Source organism: Scomber japonicus, chromosome 9 (genome assembly GCF_027409825.1).
Source record: "Scomber japonicus isolate fScoJap1 chromosome 9, fScoJap1.pri, whole genome shotgun sequence".
Taxonomy (NCBI): Eukaryota; Metazoa; Chordata; class Actinopteri; order Scombriformes; family Scombridae; genus Scomber; species Scomber japonicus.
Genome location: NC_070586.1, coordinates 20,835,226 through 20,862,102, shown reverse-complemented (window position 1 = coordinate 20,862,102; position 26,877 = coordinate 20,835,226). Strand labels below are relative to the sequence as shown.

Sequence of the window (26,877 nt, the reverse complement as noted above, 5' to 3'; positions counted from 1 at the left end):
GTGTAAACATGGTGACAAACAGATGAGACAGACGCCAAAATGGTCTTCGAAAGCCTGGTTGTAGACGTCCTCAACAGATTTTTAGGGGACTACGTTGTCAACCTTGACAGCTCACAGCTTAAGCTCGGCATATGGGGAGGTAAGCGAACTTGTGCTTGTAATTTTAGTTGAGTAGAGCTAGCTAGCAAATGCTAACAGGCGGTAGCCACTAGGCGTGTGTGTCAGAGAGCTGCCTCAGCTGTCAGTGTCACTTGATTTGTCCCGACATACAGTTAAAAAGTGCCCAGTGCGAGCTAGATAGCGCAGGTAGATACTAGTTGGACAGTCAGATCAGTCAGCGTTGTTAATGTCTTGACTTCTACGTTCACTTGTATCTTAGCTGACTTGCAATTGAAAAGGCTGCTTGCTGAGTGCTTTTCTGTGAATAGAGAGATAAACGAGTTGTTCGGGGTCACACCCTTTCACACAGTCAGGTTATGACAATGTTTAATTCAGAGCCCTGTTCACGAGCGCGTCCAGAAAGTCGCATGCTGACCGCCCAGTACAACATATGGTAAACTGAGAGGATTAGCAGAGAGGCTACATTCTGAGTGCCACTACAAAACATGTACCAACTTGTAGCACAACTTCTAAGTCACAGTAAATTCCTTTGTTTTACTGTTTTGTCAAACCTCTTTTATCACAGCTTGACATGTGCTTCTTTCAATAGCAGTAGTGATGATCAGTGTTTCTCATGGGTCTCATGGGGAAGATTGATGTGTCATGGATGACTTTAATTAAAAACTGTCAGTCAATAGACTTAATAAATACACTTCCAGGTATAAGGACTGTTTACTTAGAGGCCTCATAAAAATGTAAAACTTTTTGGCTTATGAATATGTGCATAGTAACAATCAGTAAATAAGTATTCCTTTCATCACAGGTGATGCTATTCTTACAAATCTTGAAATAAAGGAAAATGCCTTGGTAAGTTGCAAAATAAATGTGCAAGTAAGCAAAAATGATCATTCCATTTTGGCAAATAATGATGGATTTATTGTTTGTTTTATTTATTGTTTGTTTCTTGCAGAGTCAACTTGACATTCCTTTTAAAGTGAGAGCTGGACACATAGGTGAGATTGTAGTTACTGTCCACATCTGACACTTTTCCTTTGGTACAGAGGAACATTTCTAACTTTGTGTTTCCTTTAATAGGACGACTGGAGCTAAAGATTCCCTGGAAGAACTTGTACACCCAGTCAGTGGAGGCTACACTCGATGGTGTCTATCTGCTCATAGTCCCCACAGCAAGTAAGAACACTGTCTACATCCTGCTCAATACAATAGAATTACAGAGATATAATCCATACTCCTCAAAGAAACCATAGTGTATACTGTCACTTTTCTCTGTTTGAGTAGAAATATCTGTTATATCAAATTCAGTCTGACGAATAAGCTTTAGTACTTGCAGACACAACATAGTCTAACACTGTAGTCACACAAAGAAGGTATCTTACTTATTCATGACCCTGAAGTGCATGTCAGGACAAACAGGAAACTCAATCTTAACCTTCTCTACTTGTCATTGTTCTCTAAGATGTACGGAACAATAAACATTTTAATGGATGCTGTTCATATTCCAGGTATAAAATATGATGCAGAAAAGGAGGAGAAGCAGCTGCAGGAGGCTCGCCAGAGGGAGCTACAGCGGATAGAGGAGACAAAGCTGAAGGCTGCAGAGCAAGGTTAGGATTCAACTTTCATTTTATGGAGACTGTGTGTGTGTGTGTGTGTGTGTGTGTGTGTGTGTGTGTGTGTGTGTGTGTGTCACATATTTGTGCCTGTTTTCTTCCAAGTAGGTTTTTTGACAGGTTTCAGAGACATTCTTAGCTAAGTTCTCAGCTAGAATTGACAGTAGTAATCAGCACTGTTGTGTTAGGTTGCTGGAAAGGTAGCAGCATTGTCATTGAAAACAGAGAAAGCTTTGTTGTATAAAGTTAGACGCAACAAAATAGCAGGAGCAGAACATTTTAACTTGTGTAGTCATGATTTGTCTGGTTTGAGTTCCTGTGTTATTTCTGGAGCAGCTGTTGCCACTGTGTTTCTCGGTTGTTATGTGAATACTAAAGTAAATGTGTAAATAAACTCTGGGCAAACTTTGGTGTTTTAGTAGTAAACAATACTGTGGCTTTACATTTCGCAGACCAGCTCAATTTTTGCCACTAAACTATAGATATTAACAATAAGATGGTACATATGTATCCTTATTGTCATAAAGTATAGGCAACAGTTTCCTGTCGAGGCATTGAAATTTCGAACAAACAAATGCAGATTAGACAAATGCATCATAAGACTTCTGACCTCACAGTCCAATTATGTGAAAATTCATTTACTGCTTAGTAACATCCTAAAATAAGGAAAGTTTGTACATTAAACTATGTCTTCAATAGGAATAGTGTAGAAACTAATATGCAGTCTAGTCTAATAATTAATCTTGGTCACCAGTTGCAATCATTATCATTTATGAGTTGATGCAATTACAAAACAACTCTTGCATTTGTTTTCTTCCTCAGAAGAAATGAGGAAGAGTAAGGTTATTTCAACACACAGCAATTAATAATCATTGTTAGTGAAGCAATAAATAACAAAATCTGCAGGATCAGATCATTTCTCATATTCTTAGTATTTGTTTTGTGTTTGACAGAAGACCCCAAGCTAGAGAAGCAGGACACCTTTGTGGAAAAGCTTGTCACTCAGGTCATCAAAAATGTGCAAGTCAAGATCTCTAACATCCATGTCCGCTATGAAGATGATGTGAGTATTCAGGCTTGGTATATATAATGAAACTTAAATTCAAAATGACTCAAATTTGTGTTTGTAGATTAAGCAGTAAATGTTAAATGAAGGGAAAAAGTGTTGGTTGAAATCTAGCAGAGCAAATTTAGTCTCAAGTAGTCTTAAATCTTAACTCTACCTCCTCTTATTCTTTTTCACAGGTCACTAATCCAAACTGTCCTTTGTCATTTGGAGTGTCACTTAAAAACCTCAGCCTTCAGGTAACATGTTCTAATGTCCCAAATATCAGCTGTATTAAATAACATTAAAACATAAAAACGAAACATAGTTATACATGCATAAAAACATTAAGGTAATTTCATCAAGGCCCCTGTATCTCACTTTTTGTTTGACCTTATAGACGTCTGATAAAAACTGGAATCCCAGCCTTTTGGATGAGAACGCAAAGCTCTTTTTCAAGGTAAGAAATTCAAACACTTTATCTGTCAGTAATACCTGTACCATGAAGCCTATGCACTCATATATTACTGGGAATAACAAACATATCCTGTGTGACAACCAGGATGTGTTTAATTTCATTTGATTACTTTATTTTAAGTAAACTGGAAGAGTCTCTTATTAGGCTGTTTGAACTACAGTACATGTATAATTTAAACCAGTTGGTTCATATCTGTAGAAAGAGTTTGTCAGCACTCTTTCCAAGAACACATTTTAATATTCCTTTTAAACTTCCTTTGGGCCCTGATCCAAACTTTTCATATCATTGTACACTGTCAGCTCTGTTTGTCATTGTAGCAAGCTGCACTGCTCTAATTGCTTTATGGTTTCTTTCCTGTCAGCTGGTTCAGTTAGACAGCTTGTTTGCCTACTGGAGCGTCAACTCAGTACTCTTCTCCAATCACAATGCAGAGGAAGCTTTGGTGAGTCACCTTGTAATTACTGTGTTTTACCTTGTTTCCACCAACCTCCATTTATCAATGTTATTGTCCGTCTTATTCTCTTGTTAAGGCTCAAGAAACAACCTCATTATTGTGGGCAGTTTTCACTTCTGGATAGAAAAGCACACTATGAAAGGCTTCATCCGCAAATCGTTTTTAAAGCTTTTGCCATAATTGACTCAGACTTGAAAAATGCTTCTAAGATCGATGCATTTTTTGTTAATCATTCATTTGATCCACAAATGCTTTGGCCCTTATAATATATAGAACTAATGTTTAAAGACTGTGTAAAGTGAATTTTCTTCTAAACACATTAAATAGGTCATAAATATATTTCTAAAAAAAAGGTGTAAAAAGCATTTCAGCCATTTAGATTTGAATTGTGGAGCTAGGCTTCACAAACTGTGTTTCAAGATTTCTGTGTTCAGGATTTAGGAAATCACTGCCGCATTACGTAACACGGCGGTGATTGGCATAAACCTGCCCGTGCTGTTGTGTAGAGGTATAAATACATTCAGTGCACACTACTACTACTACAGTCTACAGCAGTAGTCACCAACCCTGCTCCTGGAGAGCTACTGCCCTGCATGTTTTAGGTGTCGCCCCACTCTAACACACCTGATTCTAGTAATTTTCTCGTTATCAAGCCCTTTACAAGCATCAGTTGCTTGATAACGAGCTAATAATTAGAATCAGGTGTGTTAGAGTGGGGAGATACCAAAAACATGCAGGGCAGTAGCTCTCCAGGAGCAGAGTTGGTGACCACTGGTCTACAGTTAGCCGCTGAGCTAGCCTCTGGGCTAGCAGCTGGGTTTGCAGCAGAAAGCTCTCAGATGTAGCGTCCATGTTTCGGGTAGAGGTGGAGACTTTGGCTGTGTTTGAAACCGCATACTACATACTACATACTTCCATCCTACACACTACACACTAAACGACCAGATAGTAAGCAGTCCGTTTACACTGTAGTAAACTACACGATAACCCACAATGCATTTCGTCCCTACTCGAGCTGAAATCAGCAGGCTGAAGTGGATTTCATTTTAGCTCTAACTCTGTAAATATACAACTTTATCCGCATTTCTAACCTTTTTAGGTGAGAAAGTATCCCTTTAGAGCCACAAGGTGACGCTAATTTGTCCAAATAACACCTGTTTAAAGTTTTGTTCCTGCAAAGTCGGAGTTAGCCGTAGCGAGTTATGCACTTCTGGTAATTTTCATAAAAATAAAACACCTGTTGCCTTTTATTATTGAGAAAACCATAATGATAGAATTGGTGCTTTTATTTTGAAAACAAGAAGTGAACATACCCTCGCTGTAGCTAACTTGAAACCACCGAGCTGATGATCTGTGACGTTTATATTTTGGGTTTTTTTTTCAGAAGTTACATTGCATTTTGGGTAATTTGAGTGTGAGCAGTCAGCTCTTGATGCATACTCCGCATTTCTGGCGAATTGAGTAAACCATCCGGGAACTTCTCACATACTCTAAATCACATACAACGCAGTTGAAACACAGAGTTAGTACAAGTAGTAGGAAACTATGCGGTTTCGAACAGACCCGATGATTGATAGGTGACACTTGGTAGGGGGCGGGGTTTCAGCGAACTCGGCAGGCACTCCCACAGCGTTTGGGAGCAGAGAAAAAGGTTGCTTTTTACACAACTTTGAAGAATTCCATATGTTTGGTGATTTTTTTTAATCATTCAAATTTGGCAGAGTGGTTAACTCCATACTTTTCTGTGGTACTGTATGTCAAACTCAGAACACACATTTATTCTTACTTTACACAGACTTTAAAAGTGTTAATATGTGAATGTGATGTTATGATTTTTTAAATTTCTGTGCATGTTGTTGCAATATAAATGAGGCTGCTTTTCTTGTGTCTTCTTATAGCGATGTCTCAAGAATAGCATGGAAATCGACAGCTCTTATCCTGTCGACCATGATTTCAGTGAGTGTCCTTTATTCACATTTTTAAACTGTCCTTTAATTTGCTCACTTTTGAAATTTTGCTTTACTTAATTTCACCACCTAAAGCCACATTACTTGTCATGAATGAACAAGTGTTTAGTATGTACTGTGGTATGTGCAAATAAATGAGAGCATTTGTTACTTGGTATATAATGCAGTGCAGTCCCTGAAGAGATGCGCTTGAATCACCACCAACACATTTGAACAGATTTTCAGCACATTTGAACAGATTGTGTTTTTAGTTTCAATCATAGGCATGAGCTAACAGGTTTTTTAAAGGTGTAACATTGCTAAAGAAAAACATATTCACAACTCTCATATCCCACAAAACTACAGGTTCTTTTTTTTCCCCATTAGCCGATAGAAGAATTAAGCAGAAAATCATTAACAGTTATTCTTTTTGCTGGACCACAGTTTTTCGTCCCATCTCAGCGGCTGCTAAACTTCGCATGAATCCTCGGTCAGATGTGGACTTCTCTTCTCCTAAAGTGGACTTGATGGTCAATCTCAGTGAAGTGGCGATTGAACTTAACAGACCCCAGGTAGGAATATGTGTGTGCGTGTTATTTATAAACCTGTCTGTCTGTAAAAGCCTGGCTGGAACAGAGGTTTTTGGGTTGAGGAGTTGTTAAGTGATGATAACAGCACTTCTGTCAGCACTTGGTCCATTGAGTAATTGCTGATTTCATTTCTCTCCAGTACATTAGTATCCTGGAGCTGCTGGGCTCAGTGGATATGATGTCACGGAACCTGCCGTACAGGAAGTACAGACCTGTTGTCCAGGTCCACAAGAATGCCCGTGTATGGTAAGAACTATCAGACTTTAATTATGAATGCCCACAACACTAAATATAAACATCTTCCGTTGAACTCAGTTTAACTACAATGTTTTACCTCTTTGTCATTTTACTAAAGCTGCTACTGTTTATGTTCCTACCATCCAGGTGGAGGTATGTCATCACAAGTATCCTGGAAGTGGATGTAAAGCCTCGTCTCCACATGTGGTCATGGCAACACATTCGTCGACACAGGATCGTGGTGAAACGCTACCGGGAGCTCTACAAGACCAAGATCACCAGCAAGAAACCCAGCGAGGAGTTACTCAAGCAACTAGAGGTGGGGAGGACAGAAACTGATGTATAGATGGACTTTGTAAAGAAACAGGGTTGTGGAGAAGAACTTCATAACCTTGCAATTGAAAAGGAGCACCATAGAGTCTCTTTTCCCACTGTTTATCACTAATACTCTAATATTATAACTGAACAGAGAGAAAGAGAGCAACAGATGATATGAAGGAAAACACTAAATATTTGGTTGTGTCTGTCTGAAAAGATTTGTAGAATCTGATAATTTATTTACCATGCATCCATTATTCCTTAACTTATTTGATCTCATCCTTTGATAGATTATTTTATCTGCCATGCTAGTAAGGCAAATTTAAATGGAATGGAATTGGTAAAAAATATACGAGGATGGACGAGTGCAGAGGATAAAGGAGATAGATGAGCTGAAGAAAGAAAGGAGATAGTTGAGGGAGGGAGTTAAAATTATTCTGCAAGTCAGAGATTAGACTTGCTTTTTCTGGCAGATGTTGCTTTACAAAAAATGTGTTGTTTACAAAGCCTGACTTGACTGCAGTGACCATCACAGCTGGCCCTGACCATGTTGGTGCACTTGCTGTGGTTTTTGATTGGAGCCCCCCAAAAAAGTGTAATGATAATTCCTGCAGTCCAAGAACTTAAAATATACATTGACACTAAAATGAAGTACCTCCAGCCAAGACAAAGTCCTCCCAGTCCTTCAGACAAAAAGGCGAGTTGGGCTGTCATTCAGTGAATGTTTGGTGTCATTGCCTGATGTAGCACTTAAAGTTTAGTTGATGTTTGGATGAAAGCTAACTGACTAGTAAGGCTTTGAAAATCAAACCATATGAAAACCCTGCAAGTCAATGGGGAAAAAAGAGAGGAAAAACATCATCAAAAAAAACATCAAACATCCATGTCCCACTCATTTGGTGCCTCCTCCTGCCTATGTGGCCTATACCATGGGCTGTCTCTGGTGATCATAAAACATTGCCTGGGTTTGCAAAGGTAATTCATTATTAAGCAATTACATTCTCCACATATTCTCTCAGGATGGATGCATTTACTCTGATCACTCTCTAGTCATACTTACTCTCCTATCTGCTGTAAAACTCTAAAGTGATCGATTAAAGTGCATTTGAGGTTGAGGTTATATTTCAGAGAACTACAACATCGAATCTCAAACCACCCCAAAGCAATTTAGGTGCACTGCAAGCATCAACTTCTCATAATGTGATTAATGGACATAAAGTAATGGATGCATTCCTGTAAGGAGTAGCAAGAATGTGCTAAAACTTTCTAATCAATTTATCTGGTATCTATCCTCAGGAGCCGGAAAAGACATTGGATATTTTTAACATCACGTTGGCTAGACAGCAGGCTGAGGTGGAGGTAAGCTCTCTGTCTCACCTGTTGTGGGCACTTTCAATTTGTACACTCACATTTGTATTCATGGTATAAAATGTAATATTTTAAAACTTTACTTTGTGCTTAACTGTTAATGTCTTTCCAATCTTTATATCTCCAGAATTAAAATTTACAAGACTATACATTTTTTTTAAATATTTTCCCATGTAAACCTAAGAAAAAAAAAGTAAGCTTAGCCACCATACTGTCTCCACTGCTTCCAAAGTACCATCAACATATGAAAAACATTTAGTGCAATTAATGTAGATGTTTTTATCAGTATGTGGGTAAAACACTGGATTTCTCATTTTTTCTCATGGGGTACAACAGTTGGATCTCCTGACTTGTGTTTGTCTTCCCAGGCGAGCAAGGCAGGCCTGCGTATTTACCGTCCAGGGATGAAGATGGAAGAAGAAGAGTCTCAGGGTTGGTTAAGCTGGGTGTGGAACTGGGGAGGAGAGCCTGATACACAAGAAAAAGAGGTCAAGACTGGAGGTAAGATATGGAAAATGGATTTATCAGGATATATTGTAGAAAAACAGTAAAGCATGCGCATAGTGAATATACACATATGAAAAATAGGACAAAAGCCAACAGCTTCAGTATATATTTCTAGTAATAGTCAGTAGTGTTAGCTAATGAGTTTCTCATTCTTCAAATTCAAGTCATTTCATGCCATCTCCTGTCACTCAGGATCAGGTTTTGATGAGCTGTTAACCTCTGCTGAGAAAGCCAAACTTTACACTGCCATTGGATACAGTGAGACTGCTGTCAATTCCAATCTGCCAAAGGACGTGAGTCACTTCTTTCCCCAACACTCACTTTTCAACTAATAATACACTTCCTTTCAGCTTTCCATCGAAGTTTATCATTATTTCTATGATCAAAATACGAATAATGTATCAGATACTGTAATCAAAATACTGTTTTTGTTTTCTTTATAGTTTGAGGACATGAAGGTCAACTTCCACATGGAGAAGCTGTCCGTATCCATCAAAGACAACAAGGACAAAAATGAGATCATCACACTGACTGTGGGAGAGCTCATGTCCACCCTCACACAGAGACCTGGAGCACAAGCCATCAAGTTTGTCATCATTTTTTAGTTGTTTTATTTTGTGGGGGTGTGTTCTAAGAGTCTGCACAAATCTGTGACTAACATATTTTAAAGAAAGACTGTGATTAATAAATTAGAACCAGTAAAAGCAGATAGATAGTCAACACTTTTCATTTACAGCAAATTAGTCTGTAACACTGTAGGGAAACTTTGTTTTCATATTTCAGAGTGTAGACTCTGCAAGAAAGTAGTAACCTTTTTTTTTGGCATGGTTATGTAGGATTCACCCTTTTACTTCCATTAATGATATCTCCTTCTAAGTATTCTGCATTGGTGTCACTAACATTTATTTTCCTTTCTCCTTTTCATCAGAATCACAGCCAAGCTTAGTTTGTTTGAGGTCACAGGTCTGGCCGATAAGCGGCCTGCACCGACCCTCCTGTCATCAAGGAAGGCGGCTACAGGAACAGGGACCCCGCTGCTTAGTATTCTATTTGAGACCAACCCAATGGACGACAGTGCTAATCAGCGTCTTCATGTGGAATCACAGCCGCTAGAAATAATCTATGATGCTGTGAGTGGTGTGTTTTGTTAATCTCATTAATGAGCTAGATAAAACCTGAAAGCAGCACAAATCAAATACATTATTTGTGTGTGTGTGTGTGTGTGTGTGTGTGTGTGTGTGTGTGTGTGTGTGTGTGTGTGTAGATTACAGTGAATGGCATGTCAGCATTCTTCATGCCTCCTGATGACCTGCAGCTAGATGAGCTCACCAATGCGACCCTGATGAAACTGGAGCAGTTTCGAGACCGCACAGCAACTGGTCAGTTCCACACATACAATCTACTGCTGCTTATCAGGAGTAGATTTAAAGCATGGTCACAACTCTGATGTTTACATTCCTCCATCTTTGTTTTTCCTGGACAATTTTCATTTTTCATTACCTACACACAGATGTCTTGTCTCAGCCACTCCTTCCTGTTTATTTTTCTTGAGACTGATTATTTCCTGACATTTTGAGCCTGAGTGTTTACAGTGGCATGATGCACTCCAGCTCATTTGAGTACATTCAACAAGGCCTAAGGTTTTCCTGTTCTATCACTAAAGTAGAAATGTACCAAGCAAAGCCAACTTCTTTCCTCTTCAAAACAATGATGTTCGAGAGTATATAATCTTATTACAAAAGTGATAATGACCATAGTGCTTAATGATAAACTTTATTAAGATTAATTTGCACCATCATCATCATAAAAAAAAACAGAAATAATTGTCATGTCACAGAAGTTTGCTGTATTTAATAAAAGAACAAAAGCAAATCTGTTGTTGCCGTTATTTTCTGTTTAGCTTGTATCGTCTATGATTGACAAGTTAATGATTGTTTGTTTGTTTTTTAGGTCTAATGTATGTGATCGAGACCCAGAAAGTTCTTGACCTGAAGGTGAACTTGATGGCTTCTTACGTCATCATTCCACAGACCGGTTTCTACAATGCAACTCAGAACATCCTGCTGCTGGATCTTGGACATTTCAAGGTCAGAAAGTGGAAAGCCCGGAACTGGACTGAAAATCTGACCCATGATTGTTCTCAAATCAAAAACTAGCTGGTGTTTTGATCATGAAGAGAAAAGTATCATTAAGGAAGGGATCCTTTATCCCTATGGAAGCTTCAGATTTGTACATTTTAGTTTACTTTTGTTTTTTTGTTGTGTTTTTAGATGTCCAGTCAGAGCAAGAAGCATCTACCTCAGCTGTCGGCGGGCTCCAGCAACATTGAAGACATCATGTCCAGAGCCTACGACAGCTTTGACGTTCAGCTTAGCAGCCTGCAGTTCCTTTATAGCAAACCAGGTACACACGAGGACATGGACATTTAACACAGAGAAAACTACATGTAAAAAAGGGATCAACTATTCTTGTCGATCTGTTGGCTGGCAGCTATATCTCAGCAAATAAAATTAACAAATACGGTAACACATGGAAATCAAAACATTGTTCAAAAATGCTGTATGTTTAGCATTGAGAGAGCGATATAATCATACATTGACATCCCTCCAACAAGAGTCTGTGTGTGTGTGTGTGTGTGTGTGTGTGTGTGTGTGTGTGTGTGTGTGTGTGTGTGTGTGTGTGTGTGTGTGTGTGTGTGTGTGTGTGTGTGTGTGTGTGTGTGTGCTGTAAATGTTGTGTAAGTTAAATGTAAAACATCTACTCTGTGTGATAGATGGTGACTGGAAAATGGCCCGTAAGCAGAAACAGTCACCACTCCACATCCTGGAGCCAGTAGATCTTAAAGTGGTGTTCAGTCGGGCAATGGTTGTCAAAGACTCACGTATGGCAAAGTAAGTGTGTAGTGTTTTCTTTACACTTGATCAACAGTTAGAGACCTACTGACAAATGAGTTAAATAAGCAACAACATAAAACAAAACACAAAAGTTGTCTTTTTGTTCCCCATTGAACCATTTTTTTGCTTAAGTCCTTCACAATTTGTAATCAGCAATTTGAAAACCTAATGCTTATTTTTTATTTAGTCAGTTTCACTGACATTAAGAATAATTGTTAAAACAGAAAAATGTCAAAAGGCCCCCATTAATACCATTTCAGACAAACTACACAGTAAAAACTATAAAAAGTTCAATTGAGCTCAGCAGATTAAGGCAGACTGAAATTAAGGGTCATAGGTTTGGGTGTTTATCTTTGTGCTTCCATGTTTGCGTACGTGTTCCAGGTATAAGATCTCTGGAGAGCTTCCTCTGCTTTCTCTTCGTATCTCTGATGATAAACTCCGAAGCGTTCTGGAGCTGGTAGAGAGCATCCCTTTACCAGAGAGCAAACCACGCAGTGCTGGTCCATCCTCAACTCAAAAGGTAAGAACACTCACAGCCCCTTTATGACCCAGGCCAGAGGATAAGATAAATGGCCTAAATGGAATAACAAACACTTTTTAATGCAAATTAAACAAACAAACAAACAAACAAACAAACAAACAAAAATCAGGAAGGAAGGAAGAAAAGGAATTTGTTTCTGCAGTCGCTCCCACATTTCACAATTAACAGTTCGTGTTCTTACTAGAGGATAGAGAATGGAGTAATGAAATTAAATAAGATGAATATTAATTGATGATTACTATGTACCACAATGTATTAATAACTTTGAGATTTTAATAAAGTCAGTAATGTGATACGCTTCTTGTTGGTGTGATTCATGTTTTGTTATTTCCCCCTCAGTCAAAGCAGTCGTTCACCCCCCAGCTCACTCCCAGGAGACCTCTGAACTTAGCCGACCAGCGCTCCTCTCTCATCTTCGAGTCATGTGAGACCATCAGCATCACTTCATTGGGTGAGACACAGATGCTGCACATACAGTAAATGCAGTCCATAGTCCGGTCCTCCTCACTCTTCACCTTGCATGCTGCTCTATACACATAATCAGTGCTAAATACACTCTGTGTGTTTACTTGTAAAACACTTGGTTCAGTTTGTCTGTTTGTTAGTGTTGATTTGTCTGCAACCCCTCAGGGTCAGAAGAAGATTTGTTCTACGATGCTCCTAGCTCTCCACTCGGTGATAAAACATTCTTCCCAGACAATCCCATGCCCCTGCGCTACGCAGACTTGCACAAAAGAAAAAGTCTGATCAAGGAAGACACTCAGAAGAACATGACTGACTTCGTTATGACATTTGAAATCAGTGAGGTACAAATCATTTTTGTTGAACTAGGTGACAAACATAGTTATTTTATACTGACTTCAACTGATGCCATTTTTTTATATCTAGAGTTTGATTTTTTTTGCTGCTTGAAAGTCTAATAGCTTTTAATTAATTTATTTTTGCATTCTATTTAACTGTATATTTAGAGTATTTACATTGCAGACAGAAACCATGCAGGGGTCCAGCCTTTTAAATCTAATGTTGATCTAAACTCTCAAATTTAATTCTATCTGCAACATGTTTTTAGTTAACCTATTTATTTATCTGTCCGGTTGTTCTGACATGTAATTCTCCTTTTTTCTTCTTTTCTCATACTTCCTTCTTTTCACACATCCCTTCTTTTTATTCTTTCTCCTCCCTTGCTTCTATGACCCCTTTTCAATTTTCTCATTTCTCTCATCTTTCCTGTTATTCGTACCCACTTTTCCATTGTCTCTCTACATGTTCTTTCCCTCTATATTATCTTTGTCCATCTAGTTTTCTGTTCAGTTGTGCCGTCTGTCTGGGGATCAGGAGGTCACAGTGCTACACTTGGACATAGAGGGTCTGGGCACGGAACTGAAACTGCGCACCTTTGACATGACATCGAACACCTACCTTAAAGAGATCTGTCTCAAGTGTCCTGAATACATGGGTCAGTAATTGTCTCTTTTACTTCAGCCAGTTCAGGAGAGTTTGTGAATTAATGGTCAGGTGAGTGTCGATTGCAGTTTTTATTTGTCACCTTTGATTTGTTTCCTTGTGTAGATTCTGAAGAGAAGCAGGTTCAGCTGATCACAACTCTAGACAACACAGAGGTTGACCTGCTAACCCTGGAGTACATTAAAGTACACGTGATACCATACTTTGAAATAATATACAGTCATTCCACAAATCAACAATGTCCTGAATGATTATTATCTATGGCTTTCTCACTGAGTATTGTATGCATTTTCTAGGCGGATAAGAATGGACCAGAGTTCAAGTCTCAACACAACAATACAGAGCAGCTCATCAAGGTGGGATAAATGCAATTAAATAGTGATTCAAATTTAGATGCTCCAATGGTATTCTTCTCTGCTGGGTTATACCAGTTAAGAAAATGTATAGCATGTACATGTAGGTTTCACTGTTGTGTCAGGTTTTATGTGAAGATAACACAAATGACATTTAAAAGCAAACTTCATTCTCTTAAATCTGTTAAATAATAATAAATAATATGTGTAAATATAAAAACAATTGTACTTAATGCAAAAAAGGAAAGTTTGTTTTATTAATCAGCTCCTCTTACTTACTTTTAACATTAACATTTCCCATCAGGTGACCTTCTCATCCTTGGACGTTCATCTCCATACGGAGGCTCTTCTAACCACCATCAACTTCCTCAACAACCTCCTGCCTCCATCCCCTAAGAAGGAGGGAGGGCAGGAGGAGCTCCCCACCATCCCTGAGGAGGAAGAGGCAGAGGGGGAGAGGGAGGGGGAGAAAAAGGAGGAAAATACTGTAGCCAAGAAAAAAAGTATGGTTACACCCTGTTATCTTACATTTTGGGATTTGATTTATATACCGTATCAATAAGATCAGATGTTAACGAGTATGTCATGTCTGATGATTCATGATTTAGATTTGTAATATCAAATGATAAGTTGTGTTTGCAATAATCAATGATAAACCCTGTTTGAGCTTTATTAAATTTCACATTCTAGAGCCTTTCATCTTCTCATCTTTAATCAATCCATTTTCCTCTCCTTTGACTTTTTCTACAGCTTCAAAGAGTTCAAAGTTTGCAGACATTGTGAATCTCCACATCAGAGCTGATCTCCGCTGTCTGAAGGTTTTCATTCGAGGAGAGAAAGCCAGGATTTCTGAGATCAGCATTGAAGGTGAGGAAGTCTTTTAGACATAAGTCCCTGTCTGTTGTAGCTAATATTAACATTTCTGATTTGTTTCTGTGTGTTGCAGTTTGCATGTATGTGATTATATGAGAAATGCTTTCTCTTTGTCTGACTTTTTCTTTAAATTTTCCAGGTCTGGTTTCTGAGGTTCTGATGAGAAAAAAGAACATGGAAGTTCTGGCCAACCTGAAGAATATTGTGATCCTTGACTGTGACAATGACGCCTTTTACAAGAAGGTACAGTTTCAGTCTTCAAAAACTTTAATAGTCTACATTAATTTAGCTAATTGCATTGCTGGTCTCTTCTTAACATGTCTTTTTGTTATAATCATTTTTTATACATTTAAGACTAAATTCAGATTTTCTCTCTTTCTGCGTTTGAGCTACTTCTGTTTTTAGCATTTTTGAATGTTGCCAGATCACTATTTGAGCTGACTAGTGTTGCGAAGTCTTGTTTCTTCTTCCTGCTCAATGCATCCAGATGAGCTGATTTTTAATAAAGTAAAGTGTAGCTCTGTTTGCTTTAATTGTGCTTCATTGTCTCTCATTCATTTCTTAGGCTGTGTCAATAGCAGACAAGGAAGTGTTTGCCTTCCGCATGGTGAACTACACAGATGCAACAGAAGGAGATGCCTATTTGGACATGTCTAACGTTGACACCGCCGTCTCACTGACTGTGGGATGCATCCAGGTCATCTTTCTCAACAAGTTTGTCTCCTCCATACTGGTAAGAATCACACATCCCCGACATAATCCAAGAGTTTTAATAGTTTGCATTTTCTCCTTTTGCTCACCTGTGGGGATGGTCATGTTAAAACCCAACATATATATTTGTGTATCACACTCAATTGACATATTTCAAGAATATGTCAGTGTTTTGTTTTATAATGCAATGATAAAATCAATAATCGGACAAATTACCATGACATAACATAGAATATATTTTTCTTTTAGATATTAATTGTTATTGCTGGTATTATTCCTTGTTTTAATCCAGCGTTTGAGTGGTAATGACTATTGATCATTAAAATAGATGATATATATCATATACTATGAGATCTATCATGTCTTTAGCTGGTAAGTATCTTACTCATTCACTTCAAACTGTCTAAGGTTGCTTACATAGTCTTTTTTCTGCTGTCCCATTCCCACTACTAATCATTTCTCTATTTTACTGTTTTTGCGCCCCTTCCTTCTTCCTCCCAGGCATTTATCAATAACTTCCAGGAGGCTAAAGATGCCCTGGCTGAGGTGACAGTCCAGGCTGCAGAAAAGGCAGCGTCAGGTGTGAAAGAGCTGGCAGAGCGCAGCACACGGATCGCTCTGAACGTCCACTTCAATGCGCCTATCATCTTCCTCCCTCAGTCATCCACTTCTTCCAATGTCATTGTGGCTGATCTCGGCTTCCTCTCTGTTAAGAACAGTTTTGTCAAGCAGCCCTTTAAAGATGATGCAAAGATCCCACCTGTTGTGGATAGAATGACAGTGAGACTGACTGACCTCAAGATGTACAGGTGTGTTTCCAGCCATCCTTATGTTCACATGCTGAAATAATATAGTATTCTGCAAAGCAGTAAAAATGTGACTGAATTAAAATCAGCTATTGTTTCAATAACTTTGCTAATAACCGTTGTGTTGTTGCCACCTCCAGAACCACATACATAAATGAAGGATTTCAGGGAGAGACCCAGCTGTTGATGCCAGTCAGCCTTGACTTGGAAATCCAGAGAAATCTTTCATCCAACTGGTACCACAGCATACCTGACATAGAGATCACTGCTCATCTTAAGCCCATGAGTGTAAGTTGTGGTGTATGGTAGCATGAGGAGAAGAGTGTTTTACCGCAACTGTGGTGTTTTTAATGAGCAATCTTTTTCATTTGAGCATTTTATGTCACTTTGTCTCTTTTTCATTTAGTCTGAGGGTTGTTAATGACTCCTACTGGATTAATAATTAATATGTGTACAAACTAGGATATATTACATTTTTATTAATATCTGGAAAAGTTAATTGTTCGTCTATGATCCATCTCTTTGTGTTTTGACATTGAATTCCAAGATTAGGTACTCAGTAGTGTCAAATCCTTTGTCATTTCCCGACAGCTGATCCTCAGCCAGGATGATATGACAGTGGTCCTGAGGACTCTGAGTGAAAACCTGTCGGAGAAATCTGATGTTGTCCCCCTTCCAGCTCCTCCACCAACCACAGACCCCTCCTCTGACTGTGTGTCCAACAAAGAATCCCAGGGCTCTGGGACCACTGGACCCGCCAGCAGTAAGGAGGCAGACTTTTTGTACTGCAAACTTCTAGGCAAAAAAAAAAGAACTTACAGTAGTGGGCAAATGAGCTAGTCAGGTCAGTCCTCAGTCAGGGTTCTTAATCTCAATTTAGTACAGTATGTTAATATTAAGGATCTAAGCGTTTCCATGGTTATGAAACTCCAAGAAGAGTCAGGAAATATACAAATGTGTTCTATGACTGGAAATATTTTGGACCATTGTAAGCAAATACCATTGAACATTTAAGCATATCTTTACAGGTAACACAGTGGTGACAGCGGCTGTTGTGGAAACCCAGAAGAACAGTAAACTAAAGAGCACGCTCAAATTAGACTTCAAGTTCGACTCCATGACACTTGTCCTGTACAGCCCAAATGGAAATGAGGTAATACACACACACAAGCATACACCAGGCACAAGTGATGAGTATATAAAATAAGACTGGTCCATCCTTATTTTACAAGACTTGGTTAGCTAACACAGTGTACATGTCGTTCTGCAGATACAGCAGTTGGACTCACATGATGAGCAGCTGAAACTGGCAGAGTTTACTCTGGGAACCATCTCTACCTCCATCCACATGTTCTCTGACAGCTCCATGAAAGCTTCAGTACGACTGGCAACCTGTCTACTAGATGACAAGAGACCCAAAATCAAGATGGTCACCCCGAGGTACTGGACAAACACACACACACACACACTCACGCAGAGATTTGTATTTTGCACACTTCCTCATCATACAATATCATGATAAAATACCTAGACTCAAAGCTGAAAATATAATATTTTGTTAAAATTCACAGCAACAACATATGCCAGCTTGACTGTTGTTGTCAGTGTCTGTTCTCAGATAATAATGTATCTTTTGTAATGCAGTGAGTTAGGTTAAGTTGATATGAGTTAACCTAATTGCCATTACAACAAAGTAAATGAGCCCTCTACATGTATATAGGAAGTGGGTCCCTTTCCACAGAGCCGGCCATGTTGCAGCGCCAGGTTTTGACAGTAGCCCAGAATGGACAAACCAAATACTGGCTCTAGAGAGAGCCTTTTGCGGCCACTGTAGGTTCTCCTACATAGATGCTGTAGCGGCCCTTTTTCAGGCCGCTGTACTACCCTTTGCGGGCCCCACCCCCACAACCTAAACGCACTATTCAAATGAATACTGGGACTTGTGTTTTTGCTGATTAGGTGTGACTTCAGCCTTAAACTCTCACTTTGCCCAGTTTTTTAAAATTTCTCTCATTAATCTCTTTAACCCTCCTGCCAACCCATGTATTGTCCTCCCCAGGATGATGGAACTGTGTCCTGGTGCAGAACAGAACATGATGGTGGAGGTGAACTACCGTCAGGGCCGTGATGGCACCACTTTGGACACAGTGGTGCAGGATGTGTACCTGTGTGCCAGCATGGAGTTCCTGCTCACTGTGGCAGATATCTTTCTCAAGGCCACCCAACAGGGCTTCGCTCAAGTTCCACAACCCAAGAACAGTACTGGATCAGGAGAAAAGAAAAACATTAACTCCTCTATCACATCTAAAGAGTCTAGTGAGTTAAAGAATTGGTTTTAATATAGTTCGCTAACAGTGTGTTAAAATAGGATTGTCATTTCAGCAAGATGAAACTATAAGATAAGTTGAGAGCATATGTGAGTTGCATTAATTTAACAATGAATTGAATTAATTTGGCATTAACTGTACTCTATTGTCTTACTCCCCTTGACTGATGTTTTCCTCTGATGTTTTCTGCCGCTGTCAGCTGCAACTCAGGCCGTTGTGTCAAAGACAGAGATGAATGTCTGCGTGCGAAATCCAGAGATTGTTTTCGTGGCTGACCTGACGCGTGCCGACGCCCCAGCCCTGGTGATGACCACACAGTGTGAACTAGTAATGAAAAGTGATGCAGAGGGTTCACAGATGACTGCTGTTATCAAGGACCTCAAGGTTCGTATTTTCATCTTAATGTAACCCTGAAAAAGTGGACTTTTTTGAAACAATAAAATAATTGATATATCACAGCATTTAAGAATAACTCATATAAAAAGTTGATTTGGATGGCTATTGTTGCTGTAGGTAGTGGCGTGTCCGTTCCTGAGAGAGAAGAGAAAAAACAATGTGACCACAGTTCTACAGCCGTGTCAGGTGTTCTTCCAGAGTACTCAGTCCTCAACCTCCCCTCAGGCTATGGAGGTGTCCATCAATGCTCTCACACTGAAGGCAAGTGTTTCATGATCATTACACAGGAATTAAATTGAGAAAATATATGTCATTCAAATTGAAAATCGTGATACCCTTTAAAGTGACCCTTACCTTTGTTACATTTTTACACATTTTTTTGTTTAGGTTAAAATGCTATTAATAAGGTAATGGTACTCTAAAATGTTAGAGAGATCCACCAGGCATAGAAACTCATTATTCCATTCTCATATGGTCTGTGAAAACTCTTACCAATCATATCATTCGGTCTGTATGATAAAATTGTATCTTTTGTGAGTGCGGGGGTGGGACATAGGAGGGAGGAGGGGTTATTGCTGTTCAAGTTTTTTCAAAGTGCTGTGTGAAATGCAAGAAAGGTAAGATTCGCTGTAAGTGTCCCTTTGATGTATTAGTTTGCCTGACTGGTCAATATTGTTTAAAAATAAGCAAATTGATTTTAAAAGAGGCAATTAGTCTAATACTTCTTACGATTTGGCAACATATATTTTCTCAGCTTATATAAGTTTGTATCAGCCATCATTAGAGGAAAGAAAAAAGTGAATGTTGAAGCAAAGAAAGTTCTATATGTGTAGAATTAGACATTGAAATTTAACTTTTGATAGTTCAGTTGGTATGAAACAGTTTTATGACTCTGCTATCTTGCCCCCCTCGGTCTAGGTATCTCCAATCATCATCAACACAGTCATCACCATCCAGTCTGCATTGACTCCCACAGCAGAAACTCCAGAGGAACTGGAAAGTCCCGTCCCCGTGGACATGTGGGAGAAACGGGGCTGGAAGGAACTCAAACTCTGGTTCCTAGAGGAGGAGGGGGATGAAGACATAAAGTCACTGGTCCCATTGATACCACAGGGAGAGTCATTACAGGTATTTAACAGTAGGCTGATTGCTTGATATAAGACACCCAGTGAACAGGTTGTTTAGATTTTGTAGTGCTTATTTTTATTACATTTCAATGTCACTTTTATATCACAAACCATTGATCTCTTTAGAAGTAGTATTTTATTCCATGCACTAAATAAACTGTATTTTAGCTTCTTTTGTAAGAACAGGGTATTTCATAGACTGTCCATCCCTGCAGGTGACCATCAAATCAATCTGTCTGACTCTGGAGGCTGGAGTGGGACACCGAACAGTCCCCATGCTTCTGGCTAAGTCCTCCTTCCATGGAGATGTCACAAACTGGTCTACACTCATTAACTTACACAGCGAACTCAACTTAGAGGTAACACACACAAGCACAGAAATGTCTCACGTTTATTCCCTAAACTTTATCCAGAATGGATTTTTTTCAAGGTTTTTTTCTGTGCCTTCGATATCAGTTGCTCCATTATAAGATGAATTATGGACACATTTGTAACATTTCATCAAGATTTTGACATAATTGCAACATTTATGGTAACTTACTGCAATATTTGACATATTTCAGATGTTTATGTGTAGAATCATGTTCCTGTAGGCTGTTAAAGTTTCATTTGTGTTTTGTATGTTTTGTGTGTAGGTACACTATTACAATGAGATGATGGGAGTGTGGGAACCACTGCTGGAGCCCTTAGAGGATGAGACAAGAGATGGTTTCAGACCCTGGACATTAAAACTGAAGGTACTCATACACATACATGCGTGCGCACACACACACACACACACACACACACACACACACACACACACATATATATGTATATACGTACATATATATATATGTGTGTGTGTGTGTGTATATATGTTCAAAGTGATATTTTTCAAGTTTTTAATACTCTTATCAACATGGGAGAGGACACATTTGCTTGCTTTATACAATTGTATGTTCATTATTATTGCAAGCGGGAGGAGGGCTTTCTGTATCAGCTGTATGCTTGGCCAGCAGGTATTATTTGAGACTCAACGTACTCCGGTGGTAACTCAATTCACATAGACAATAAATGCAAATAACCTTGGTCTTGTTGATAGGCCCATCTGGCAAAGCTTTGGTGCTGAATATGCCATTCATAAGACCCTTTTTCTTTTCTGCTCGTAATCCAAAACCTTACTGTTACTTCATTTCCTTATTTCTCAAACTACCGGCCAGGCCAAAGGTCAAACAAAACGTGCGTGCGTTAATCAAAAAATATAGTGCTGTTAAAATTAATTTGCATTATTAAAGCTGTAGTTGGTAAGTCTTATAAAAGTAACTTTTTTGTCATATTTGCTAAGACTGTCACTATGTAAAGACAGCATTACATGAAACTAGTAATCTGTAAAAAAACAAAAAACAAAAAAAAAACAGGCTCATTTAGCCCCACCTACTGCTCCTACTGCAAATTGCCAGAATCCACCGCAACCAATCAGAGCCAGGGTGGAGTGTCTGACAGCTGCCAACCACTGCTCACGCACACAGCCCCCTCCCCCTACCTCCTCAGCTCAGTCAAGCTCATATCTCCGAGTTTCTAGGTAAGGTATAGCCATGTGAAAGTCACTGTAAAGCGTTTTATATCTAGCTGTGTGGAGTGTAGTTCATGTATTACCGATCGCATGCACATCCATGGTCGCGTGCCTTTGCGTGTACGTCAGCCTCCTCTGGTGCTAAGTCCTCTCTCTCCTCAAAGTTAACACGTTAACTTATATATAATATATATTTATAGTCACATATGCACACATACATACAGTGTGTCTGACTCTACTATTCCATAATTAGATGAAGAAGAAGCCAGTGAAGCACACAAGTTGGGCAGATGAAGTTGATTACAATATCCCAGACTACAAGACTGTCATTGCCATCAGCAGTAAGGACCAGCTCAACATCACACTCTCCAAATGTGGACTGGCCATGCTGAGTAATCTGGGCACGGTAAGAAAAGGGGCTGCCATCATCATCATCAACAGGAAACTGTCAAAGGATGGGTGGATATTTATCTATAATGTTCATATTCTCATCTTTCTGCAGGCATTTGCTGAGGCTGCCAAACAGACAGCTGAGTGCTTTCAGAAGGATGAAGCTCCTTTTGTGGTGAAAAACCGCCTGGGCCTGCCAGTGTTTGTCTGCCACAGTGAGATGTTTCGTCCCATTGGCCAGCAGAGCACCAACCGCACAGTGGAGCTGCAAGACGGGGAAACCCTCGGGATGGACTATTCAACCACAACAGACTCCGACCAGTTCTCCGCAATGACCTCCTTGAGTGGAAAAGACTTCTACATACAGCCTAGTAAGATACACTTGATACGCACTTACAGTATTCTGTATGCCGTATACATATTCCAAATTTCAATCATAAGTCATGTCAGCATCACCAGCTACAATGACTGCCAACACAGTCTAGTTAAATACAAAGCCTACACTGAATTTTATCACGACAACCCACCCCCACCCCACTCTCTTTCCTAATATAAGAAAATTGCCTAAACCCTGAAGTCAAACACATACTGTATGGGCTGATCTTCCTCTGTCCTCTCCAGCTCCGGTGGGCCATACCTCAACCAGTGCGATCCCCCTGATCAAGGTTGGCAGGGGAATGTACAGTGTAATGCACAGAGAGTCTGGAGTCACTCGCTTCCTGGTCTGTCAGATTTACTCTGTGGAGGGCAGCAAGTACATCAAGATCCGCTCTCCTTTCCAGGTACATCACTGATCATGTTACATACATACATGTTAACTCATTTTCTGTTTATCCTATCTGTGGGATAGTATTATATAGTGAGTAGGCATCATATAAATTACGTTGTCCCCTCAAGGTACATCAACCCCCCTGTTGTGTCTCAAGTTGATATCATCTTTTAAGCTAACTGAATATGTATTAATATCAATTAGACAGGTGGTTCATTTAAAAGGCAGCAGTGACTGTGTATTATTATTATTAGCCTTTCCTGCCAGATTGTACCAAAATCACTGAAATAAAATGTTCCTTTTCATAATGCACAAGTATTAAGTTACTTTAAAACAGATAACTGATCAATATGATTTTTTTTTAAATTATTTTTTCATTAATTTTCTTCTTTTTTTTTGTCCAGATCATCAATCATTTCTCAATCCCATTCAAAGTTTTTGAGGGGTCGACATGTTTGGGTACAGCTCTCCCTACCGAGGAGTTTTGTGTGCCTCTGGACTCATACAGGTGAGTGCAAGCACATGAACTAGCCTGCACATCTATGCACACATCTTTGTCTCCTTTTTCTCTCTCTGTCTATATTTTAATCACAGTCTCATTTTTCTGTCAGTCTTTGACCCATATTTCATGTCTTCTGCCCCTCAGGTCTGAGCTGAGCATTCAGCCAATAACAGAGGAAGACGCTGACAATCAGGGTGTGCAGTTTGATTGCTCAGAGGGCTTTAGTTACGAAGATGTCAACAATCTGCAGCCTGACTCACGCCTCCAGCAGACCTGCCGTCGCCGTGGAGAACTCAGTGGTGTGCTGATGGTCAACATTGTGCCAGTTACGGACACTGTGACGTTCAAACAAACTGGGGTTGTGGGGGAACACTTTGATGTGCCCTTTGTGCTTCACCTGTGGCCTCCCATCCTGCTGCGCAATCTGTTGCCTTATCCCATTGCCTACGAACTAAAGGTATGACCTTACTGGTAGTCACCATATACATGTACATATATATGTATGTATGTATGTATGTGTGTATGTATGTGTAAATAGAGATTGAACTACATTCTGTCACTTTTCATTAACACCCTGTTTCGTAACCAAATACCTGAAAAGCTATTGTCATCCCTATTAGCCTCAATGGTAATTGTTTAGAGCTAATTAACAAATGCTGCCATATTAACATGCAAACATAAGTTCTGCCTAGAAGGTAGAAATTTGATTTAAAAATATTCCAATGCTGCTGATCAACAGTAATGTGTTCACCTTTAACACATGGAGTGCACAGACAGTGTAGGTGGTCTAAATAATTCATTTCAGCACAGTGAATATTACTCTTTGATTAGTCAATTTATAATCAATACACTCCAAACAATGTGAAAGTGTATTTTCTCTTTTTGATGCTGAAACCTGACACTTGATGTTGACTTATGTTGTCCCTCTTTGGCTCTTTGGTCCACAGGACAGTGGAGCCTCTACCCCTGAAGCCACTCTGAACCCAGGCCACTCTGCCCAGCTTCACACTGCAGTTGTCGACCAGTCAAGTCTCAATCTCCGCCTACTTAATTACTTGGCTCAGGATTGGTCCTCTAAATACAGGTCAGACTGCTTATATATTTTGCTAGTATATTGGTCATTGCATAGATAAATAGTAATAATTATCATACATTTGATTGTTATTGATTGATTTTTGAGTGACAACATCACTGTCATAGTTGAAATCCAATACTACAGATCACCAAATTTTCTTTTGTAGGAACAGATAAAAGATAATTAATTCCCCGATAGCATGTTTTTTAACCTGCAACAGAAGAAGAGGCACATATTAATCACCCTCATTGTATCAATATATTTTATCCCATCATACAGTCTCCGTAGTGAGCAGGAGGAGATCACCTTCATCGTGTTCCAGTCTCTCCGAGAGCCCGAGGAGGATGATGGTGAAGGGTCAGAGAGAAAGAGGGAAGAGTTGGATATAGCAGTGCATGTTAAATATGACCTAGGACAGACAGTGGTTGCTATCCATTCACCATATTGGATGATGAATAAGACGGGCAGGTTGCTGCAGTACAAGGCTGATGATATCCACCGCAAACACGCACTGGACTACGACATGCCGCTGCTTTTCTCCTTTAAACCTCGTTACTTCTTGAAAAACAATAAGGTAAAGGAAGTAAAGGCATACATCAAGTAGAAATTAATTAAAAGTCATTTCAAAATGATGTTATGTTCAAAACCGAATACATAGGCCCGTAGTATCAGTACTAAGGGGAACTTTCTGAATTAGCACATTTAGCTGCAACAGGACACTAGGTAGATACTGAAGAAATAATCTGACCGATTTTCCAATTAAACTATCCACTCAGTCGAATTTTGTAACTATTATTTAACTAAGAATTACAGAAGTCACAGATAGCCCTATTTATGTTACAGTAAAATACTGCTTTGACAATAACTTGTTTTTGGCGTTTCTTTGGTTGTACACTGAAATACTGTGGTCTACATACATAACTTCTACCTGTCGTTTCTTATTGATGATTTAATACTTTGAATCCCTCAGGTCCATCTAATGATCTCAGACAGCGAGCTGTCAGATGCATTTTCCCTGGACACAGTTGGTAGCCATGGAGATGTGAAATGTAAAGGCCGATACAAAGATTACCTGGTGAGAATTGGCCAGTGATGCCAAAATTCAGACATGAACTCATTCAGACCTTTACTTGACTTTAAAGAGCTGGATGTATCAAGATTGAATTTAAATTAGGGCTGTGTTTGTGTTTGTGTTTTACACAAACACAGCATGTCATATAATGCAATGAAATTAATTAAACTAAGCTTCTTAAAAGCTTTTTTAAAAAAAATCTAATTATTCGAACTACTTACGTAATCGTTTCAGCCCTAATTTAAATGTTTTTCACATGTCAGTGAGACTTGGTTTGATATTAGAAAAGTACATAATAGTGATGCTGTGTATTGTGTGATGTCTGCCTCAGGTTGGTGTAAAGATTGATGCGAGCAGTTTCAGTCTGACACGCATCGTGACCTTTGTGCCGTTTTACATGCTGGTCAACAGAACCAAGCACACTGTCTACATCTGTGAGGTGGGGCAGGAAAACTGGACCGAGGCTCAACCAGAACAGGTCAGAGCCAAGTTTTATATTGTTAGCATCTGTGGTTTGTTAGTTTTTTTCATTAAAACTTCCACCACATGGATCCTTAATCAGACACAACACGATTATCTTACACTTACCTGACTTTTGGGGCATGAGCAAAACTGACCTTTTGTTGCAGAACTCTAACAAACGTTTCTGATAATTAAGTTATTATAAAGTACTGAATGACTTTATGTGTAATGAGATGAAGCCCTCATTGTATTATTCAAGGTCTTGTTTTATTCTACATTTAGTCAGCCATACCTTTCTGGCCTGAGAACGACACCAAGCTGCTCAAAATCAAAGTACAGGGTTGTTTATCGCCTCCTCGGATTATTGACTTCACACGACCAGAGAACTGCTTATTGCTGCACCTGGATAACTCTGTAAGTACGCACACACACAGGGCTAATGGTCATCTGTGTGTATTTAGTCATTTTTTTATACAATATGTACTGTGTAAAGACCTTGTTTTTCTTCTGTAATAGTTGATGTTCAGGTATGTCTTGTCCTTTTATAATCACCCTCAGGACATTGAAGGAACTCAGTGTCTATATTCCAGTACGTAGACTGTTATTGATTTCATTCTGCAGGTGGGCGGGATCATTGTCGATGTGAACCTATCAGAGCACTCTGCCACAATCAGATTCTCTGAGTACCATGACGGAGCGGCTCCCTTTCTCATCATCAACCACACCAAAGACCAGACTCTGCAATTCCATCAGAGGTGAGAGAACCAAACGTTGACAGTTCAGGGGAAGTAAATAGACAATCTTTAATTAAAACAAATAATTACATACTTGGTTGATTATATTTGTAAGTGGTCTCAGACTGGGAGGAAAAAGGACAAAAGTCA

General features: G+C 39.3%; 1 protein-coding gene across 3 annotated transcripts in view; it reads left to right on the top strand.

Annotated features, from left to right (window-relative positions):
* Positions 1–26,877, top strand: part of vps13a (vacuolar protein sorting 13 homolog A) — a 40,925-nt gene continuing 14,048 nt past the window's right edge. For all 3 annotated transcript variants that reach the window (XM_053324927.1, XM_053324926.1, XM_053324928.1), the window contains exons 1-54: positions 1–139; positions 923–966; positions 1,070–1,112; positions 1,195–1,290; positions 1,623–1,724; positions 2,684–2,793; positions 2,976–3,035; positions 3,176–3,235; positions 3,615–3,695; positions 5,606–5,663; positions 6,098–6,225; positions 6,383–6,489; positions 6,628–6,799; positions 8,095–8,157; positions 8,535–8,667; positions 8,866–8,966; positions 9,117–9,259; positions 9,602–9,803; positions 9,938–10,052; positions 10,624–10,760; positions 10,944–11,076; positions 11,447–11,564; positions 11,952–12,090; positions 12,451–12,562; positions 12,742–12,917; positions 13,411–13,567; positions 13,681–13,760; positions 13,872–13,931; positions 14,233–14,431; positions 14,679–14,795; positions 14,941–15,044; positions 15,367–15,534; positions 16,014–16,321; positions 16,459–16,606; positions 16,910–17,081; positions 17,347–17,471; positions 17,589–17,758; positions 18,378–18,634; positions 18,845–19,029; positions 19,159–19,302; positions 19,960–20,169; positions 20,384–20,527; positions 20,804–20,905; positions 21,977–22,129; positions 22,226–22,484; positions 22,735–22,895; positions 23,287–23,390; positions 23,529–23,841; positions 24,332–24,468; positions 24,739–25,033; positions 25,430–25,534; positions 25,863–26,009; positions 26,276–26,407; positions 26,615–26,748. In XM_053324927.1, the coding sequence (XP_053180902.1) occupies positions 40–139; positions 923–966; positions 1,070–1,112; positions 1,195–1,290; positions 1,623–1,724; positions 2,684–2,793; positions 2,976–3,035; positions 3,176–3,235; positions 3,615–3,695; positions 5,606–5,663; positions 6,098–6,225; positions 6,383–6,489; positions 6,628–6,799; positions 8,095–8,157; positions 8,535–8,667; positions 8,866–8,966; positions 9,117–9,259; positions 9,602–9,803; positions 9,938–10,052; positions 10,624–10,760; positions 10,944–11,076; positions 11,447–11,564; positions 11,952–12,090; positions 12,451–12,562; positions 12,742–12,917; positions 13,411–13,567; positions 13,681–13,760; positions 13,872–13,931; positions 14,233–14,431; positions 14,679–14,795; positions 14,941–15,044; positions 15,367–15,534; positions 16,014–16,321; positions 16,459–16,606; positions 16,910–17,081; positions 17,347–17,471; positions 17,589–17,758; positions 18,378–18,634; positions 18,845–19,029; positions 19,159–19,302; positions 19,960–20,169; positions 20,384–20,527; positions 20,804–20,905; positions 21,977–22,129; positions 22,226–22,484; positions 22,735–22,895; positions 23,287–23,390; positions 23,529–23,841; positions 24,332–24,468; positions 24,739–25,033; positions 25,430–25,534; positions 25,863–26,009; positions 26,276–26,407; positions 26,615–26,748 (7,523 nt within the window). In that variant the 5' untranslated portion in view covers positions 1–39. The remainder of the gene's footprint in view (positions 140–922; positions 967–1,069; positions 1,113–1,194; positions 1,291–1,622; positions 1,725–2,683; positions 2,794–2,975; positions 3,036–3,175; positions 3,236–3,614; positions 3,696–5,605; positions 5,664–6,097; positions 6,226–6,382; positions 6,490–6,627; positions 6,800–8,094; positions 8,158–8,534; positions 8,668–8,865; positions 8,967–9,116; positions 9,260–9,601; positions 9,804–9,937; positions 10,053–10,623; positions 10,761–10,943; positions 11,077–11,446; positions 11,565–11,951; positions 12,091–12,450; positions 12,563–12,741; positions 12,918–13,410; positions 13,568–13,680; positions 13,761–13,871; positions 13,932–14,232; positions 14,432–14,678; positions 14,796–14,940; positions 15,045–15,366; positions 15,535–16,013; positions 16,322–16,458; positions 16,607–16,909; positions 17,082–17,346; positions 17,472–17,588; positions 17,759–18,377; positions 18,635–18,844; positions 19,030–19,158; positions 19,303–19,959; positions 20,170–20,383; positions 20,528–20,803; positions 20,906–21,976; positions 22,130–22,225; positions 22,485–22,734; positions 22,896–23,286; positions 23,391–23,528; positions 23,842–24,331; positions 24,469–24,738; positions 25,034–25,429; positions 25,535–25,862; positions 26,010–26,275; positions 26,408–26,614; positions 26,749–26,877) is intronic.